The sequence below is a fragment of the Leopardus geoffroyi genome, chromosome B4, assembly GCF_018350155.1.
Source record: "Leopardus geoffroyi isolate Oge1 chromosome B4, O.geoffroyi_Oge1_pat1.0, whole genome shotgun sequence".
In the NCBI taxonomy this organism is placed as follows: Eukaryota; Metazoa; Chordata; class Mammalia; order Carnivora; family Felidae; genus Leopardus; species Leopardus geoffroyi.
Window position 1 is genome coordinate 82,668,310 of NC_059341.1, and position 6,068 is coordinate 82,674,377.

Consider the following 6,068-nt stretch of genomic DNA (forward strand, 5'->3'; position numbering starts at 1 on the left):
GGATACTAACCCTTTATAGAATATGTCACTTGCAAATATTTTCTCCCATTCCACCAGTTGCCTTTTAGTTTTGCTGGTTGTTTCCTTCACTGTGCAGAAGCTTTTTATCTTGATGAGGTCCCAGTAGTTCATTTTGGCTTTTGTTTTCTTTGCCTCCAGATATATGTCTAGTAAGAAGTTGCTGAGGCTGAGGTCATAGAGGTTGTTGCCTGTTTTCTCCTCTAAAGTTTTGATGGCTTCCTGACTTACCTTTAGGTTTTTCATGCATTTTAATTTTATTTAATTGTATGGTGTAAGAAAGTGGTGTATGGGGTAAGAAAGTGGTCCATGTTCATTCTTTTGCATGTCACTGTCCAGTTTTCCCAACACCATTTGCTGAAGAGACTGTCTTTTCTTTTATTGGATATTCTTTCCTGATTTGTCAAAGATTAGTTGAACAAGCATTTGTAAGTCCATGTCTGCATTCTCTATTCTGTTGCATTGATCTATGTGTCTCTTTTTGTACCAATACCATACTGTCTTGATGATTACAGCTTTGTCATATAGCTTGAAGTCAGGAATTGTGATGTCTCCAGCTTTGATTTTTATTTTCAACATTACTTTGGCTATTCGGGTCTTTCTAGTTCCATACAAATTTTAGAATTGTTTGTTCTAACTCTGTGAAGAATGCTGATGTTATTTTGATAGGGATTACATTGAATATGTAGATTGCTTTGGGTACTGACATTTTAACAATATTTATTCTTCCAATCTATTGCTGTGTAACATATCACACTAAGTTTTAGTGGATAAAACATTTTTTTTTATCACTTGCAGTTCTAGAAGTGGACAGGAACAGCTGGGTGGTTCTCACATGGGTCTTTCATTAGCCGTAATCGTTGGTGAATTGATTTGGAATCATGTGAAGACTCATCAGAGCTGACGTCCAAGGTGGGTTCTTCATCAGATGTCACCAAAGCTACAATGGCTGAAAGAGATGGGACCTTATGAGGTATTTCTCTCTACGTAGCCTCTCTGCAAGTATTTCGCTCCTCACTGCATGACAATCTCAGGATATTCCAACTCCTCACATAACAACAGATTTCCCCAAAGCGTTTGTTCCAAAAAAGATGAGAGCTACAGATTTCCAAAGACCTAATTTCTGAAGTACTACACCTTCATTTCTACTACATTTTCATGGTCAAAATCAAGTCATAAAGATAGTCAAGATGAAAGGGGAGAGGAAAGAAACTACAACTTCTGATCTGGAAAGTAACAAAGAACTTGCAAGTATCTTTAATCCACCAGAGTCATGACTCTAAAAATGCCCTTAAGAGCCAAAGCAGCTATTTACAATTAGTTCATCCTTCCACCATTCTACCCTTTTCATAATCTCAGCCCCTCTGGTCCTCATTGTTTCAGCCACAATCTGATGCCCTCAAGTCAAGGATTCATGTGTTTTACCTGCCTTCAGTAATTGCTTTTGGAACAATTACTCAGAAGACAAAGCCTATCAATTATCATAAAAGACTATTTGGTTACATTTTTATGTTAATGATTTTTTGCACATGTTTTAATAACTTCAGATTACAAGAGACAAGGATTACAATTGAACAAGGATTACGATTTTGTTCAAATCCACATGTTTATTGTGAGGCAGCATTAACAAAGTGGAGTTGAATGTGAAGGGAACTTGTGTTTCCTAAAAATCAATGTTCTTATGCTCTTGAAAAGAGAAAATATTTTGAAAGAGGCAGTGTTGCAAGGAAGGGAAAGCAGTGACAAGAATGGAATAGATTCAACACACAAGAGTAATGGTTAAGGTATACATGACAAGATTAAAAAGAGTTAAGAGGCACCTGGGTGGCTTGGTTGGTTAAGCATCTGACTCTTTTTTTTTTTATGTTTATTTATTTTTGAGACAGAGAGACAGAGACAGAGTGTGAGTGGGGGAGGGACAGAGAGAGAGGGAGACATAAAATCTGAGGCAGACTCCAGGCTCTCAGCTGTCAGCACAGAGCCCGATGCAGGGCTCAAACTCACAAACTGTGAGATCATGACCTGAGCTGAAGTCGAATGCTTAACTGACTGAGCCACCCAGGTGCCCCAGCATCCGACTCTTGATTTCAGCTCAGGTCATGATCTCATGGTTCACGGAATCATGCCCCACATTGGGCTCTGCACCGATTGCTCCAACCTGCTTGGGATTTTCTCTCTCTCTCTCTCTGCTCATGCTTTATTTATAAATAAATAAATAAATAAATAAATAACATTTAAAAAGAGTTGATTTAAATGTAAATTAGGAAGACATACACATTTCAGAAAATAAGAAAAATATCCATCTACATAATGCTGCACCTATCACAATTTTTCCTTAGATTATCTTCCCAATTTTCTTTATTGTTCCTCAATATTATGAGAATTGCACAACTCCCATAACCTAATAACCATCTATATACTAAATCAATAGATTGTTTGTAATATATGATATCATGTCAGTATATGATAAATTGTTTTTGTTTCAATTTAAATTCCCAATATGTGAATCTAATATTTCTTTGAAAGAAATGCAAGTCTTTTAAGGATGTCATGGAAAGACCGCCTTACTTGTGTATTTCTCAGAGTATAAATGAAGGGGTTCAACAAAGGGGCAACAGATGTAGTGAGCAGAGAAACTGCCTTATTAATGGCCACTTCATCCTTAGCTGAAGGTTTGATATACATAAAAATGCAGCTGCCATAGGTGACAGAAACCACAATCATGTGGGAAGAACAGGTGGAAAAGGCTTTTTTCTTTTGCTGAGCAGAAGGTAATCTTAGAATTGTCCTAATGATGTACATGTAGGACAGAACTATACACACAAGGGTCATTATGAAGGTCAACACAGCACAGACTATGACCAGCTGCTCTATGAACCACGTATCTGAACATGAATTTTTCAGTATCGGAGAAGCATCACAGAAAAAATGGTCAATATCAGAGTCACAGAATTCCAGATGGAGGCTCAAACCAAGGGGTGGAAAGATAATCAATAAGCCAGACACCCAGCAAGACAGGATAAGATTCCAACAGACTCTGTTGTTCATGATGGTCACGTAATGCAGGGGTTTGCAGATGGCCACATAGCGGTCGTAGGACATCACAGCCAAGAGGAAAAATTCTGTAGCTCCAAAGAGAACAATAAAAAAGATTTGGCCGAAGCAGGCCTTGATGGTGATGGTTTTGTCCCCACTTGATATCATGTACAGGTATGTGGGGACACAGGCAGTTGTGAATGAGATTTCTAAGAAGGAGAAATTTTGAAGAAAAAGATACATAGCTGTTTTTAAATGAGAATCCACCAAGATGAGAGAAATTATGGTCAGATTCCCAATTACACTTATCATATATGTGATAAACAGAAAGATAAAAACCAGAATCTCTAGTTGTGGGTCATTTGTCAAACCCAGTATGATGAACATTGTTATTGCCGAATGGTTTCTCATCATTGACTTCATACTACTGCCCAATCTTCACATAAAAGTCACAGAAATCGGATCTGAGGAGCAATGTCACAATATGACAGGATCAGACAGTGACTACCAATACCAAGCAAACCAAGTCACATTCATTTCCTTCTGTAACTTGATAAGCAGGTTTTGATGAGGTAATTCTCTCAGCTCCACTGAAATATACCACTGGGAAGCTAAGCTATGGGAAGCTTCTCTTGAAAATTGCTGCTACTGAAATTGTTTTCAAATATTCCAGGTCTCCCAGTTCACAGCATTGTTTCCAATTCATTTTTTAAGCCCATACTTTGGTTGAGATTTCCCCTATTAGATCAGGAGTTGACTGCTTTGAGCTATACTTTGATGGGTCATACAGTCCTTTATTCTAAAACTTTTGTACTCAAAAGCTAAATCCTAAAACTGTTTTGCTTTATGTTTTGGTGCCTGATAAAATGCAAAATATATGGAGGATGTTGGTTATGCCCTACTTAGATTCTCCAGATCCCTCTCCTAGTGAACTAGGCATTTTTTAAAGGTCAACTAGATTTCTCCCAGAAACCAGTCCTTCAATAGTCCTTTCTCCTGACTTTCTAAGTTTGTCTGTTATCCCTTTATTTTCCATCCCTGTCCTCAGCAGAGAAGGCTTTAATGAATGATTATTTTAATATAATTTGAAAACCATGGGTAAAGTTACAAATAGCTGAAGGATTTATCAAAACATACTTTGCTTTCCCTCCTTCATAACCAACAGAAGTGTGATACATGTTTCAGTAATGCACAGGCATTAAGTGTATGGACCTTGAAACAGTTTGTCTGGGATCAAATCATATCTGTTTTCTACTAGCTGAGTGACCTTAGGCAAGTCATTTAATCTCTCTGTTCTCCAAATTCCTAATATGAAGTAGAGTTAACAGGAATACTACATCATAAGATTACTATGAATTTTAATTAAGTAATATAGGGGTGCCTCTTTGGTTCAGTCCATTAAGCGTCCAACTCTTGATTTCAGCTCAAGACGTGATCTCATGGTCATGGGATTGAGCCCCATACATGAGGCTCCACTTTCAAATATCAGGCTCCACAATGAGTGCGGAGTCTTCTTGGGATTCTCTCTCTCCCTCTACCCCTCTCCGCCACTCATACTCATGCGCTCTCACTCTCTCTCTCCAAAAATAATAAATAAATACATAAATACATAAAATCAACTCCCATGAACTACAGATTACTATACTACCTTGCCAGGTTACAGATATCATGATAGAAAAAGGGGCGTTACCCTGGGTTTATAAGACAAATGGTTTGCAAACTGGTGATACCAGTACTGGAAAATGGTGGATATAAAAAAAATAGAATGTTTACCAGTGGTAATTGAGACATATGGGATATAAATATAGATAGATACCAGATAGATGGATGAGAAGAGACAGACAGAGAAATGGAGAGGTGTAGAGAGAGTGATTATAAATTTGTTTCTGCCAGTCAAATCACTGTACATGGGATTTCACCAACTTAAAGATGAATTGGATGAATCCTTCCCACATTTTTGATCTGGTGACAGTTGGCTTGAAAACGTGCCAGTACTCACCTTTGGCATTCCTCATTGTATCACCAGGAAGCTATACCTCAAATGACCTTAGTGAGCCTCAGAGTTGAGCAAAAACATACTAATAGTATCAGCTAAGTATATTCCTAATCCCTGGCCCCCCAAGAACCTATATTAACCATATATGTATACACATGGTTTCTGAATTTGTAAAAAATACTATTCTAATTTAAAATTGGGAAACATTTCTATGCTAGGAAACTAGAAGGAAAATAATAAACTTTAAAGAGCAAGGAGGAGTTCAGAAGCCTCTCTAGCTCTGCAAAAGTAGGTGTTCTGATTTTCTCTGGACAAACATGTTTTTACACTTATGACCCTGTTTATTTCCTCCATCCAAACACGCATGCTGAAAACTACTTTAAAAAGTCCTTGGAGGCCCTGATTCAAAGTCTCTAATGAATTTAAAGTATAATTTACTTTGACAAAAAAAAATCCTAAGCCAAGCACAATGGGGATAATGTCTTTAGAGAGAAAAAGAGGCAATAATAGCAATAAACACAGTCCAAGCATAAAATAATAAGATTGCACTGACAAATAAGCTATCTGTTCTTAGTCATTTGTTTACACATGATTCATACAAATGTAATGAGTAAGAAGATAGCCTTCTTGTCTAAATTACATACATAACAAATATTATAGAAAAATTCAGACAGATATGAAAAGTGAAAAAATTCATAGAAACTGCAACATCCAGAAAGAAACATTACTATTCTTTTTTTTTTTAATTTTTTTAACGTTTATTTATTTTTGAGACAGAGAGAGACAGAGCATGAACGGGGGAGGGTCAGAGAGAGAGGGAGACACAGAATCGGAAGCAGGCTCCAGGCTCCGAAACATTACTATTCTAATGTTCGTCCTTCCAAATATTGCCCATAGTAATATGCAAGTGGTGTATGTACTACTGCCAGTTTCCTATACAGGATACCTCTCAGGAACAGCCAAATGGAAGAGGTTCATGGGGGGTGGGGGATCAGGAAGGCACAGAATTTCCATGCCC

The 6,068-nt window shown here is 37.4% G+C and overlaps 1 protein-coding gene across 1 annotated transcript; it reads right to left on the reverse strand.

Annotated features, from left to right (window-relative positions):
• Positions 1 to 1,582: 1,582 nt before the first annotated feature.
• Positions 1,583 to 3,465, reverse strand: LOC123591853 (olfactory receptor 6C2-like). The gene is made up of 2 exons (XM_045466492.1): positions 2,556 to 3,465; positions 1,583 to 1,644 (listed from the first exon to the last, which is right to left on the reverse strand). Exons 1-2 carry the CDS (start codon positions 3,463 to 3,465, stop codon positions 1,583 to 1,585), a joined length of 972 nt encoding a protein of 323 aa, XP_045322448.1.
• Between the last annotated feature and the right edge of the window lie 2,603 nt (positions 3,466 to 6,068).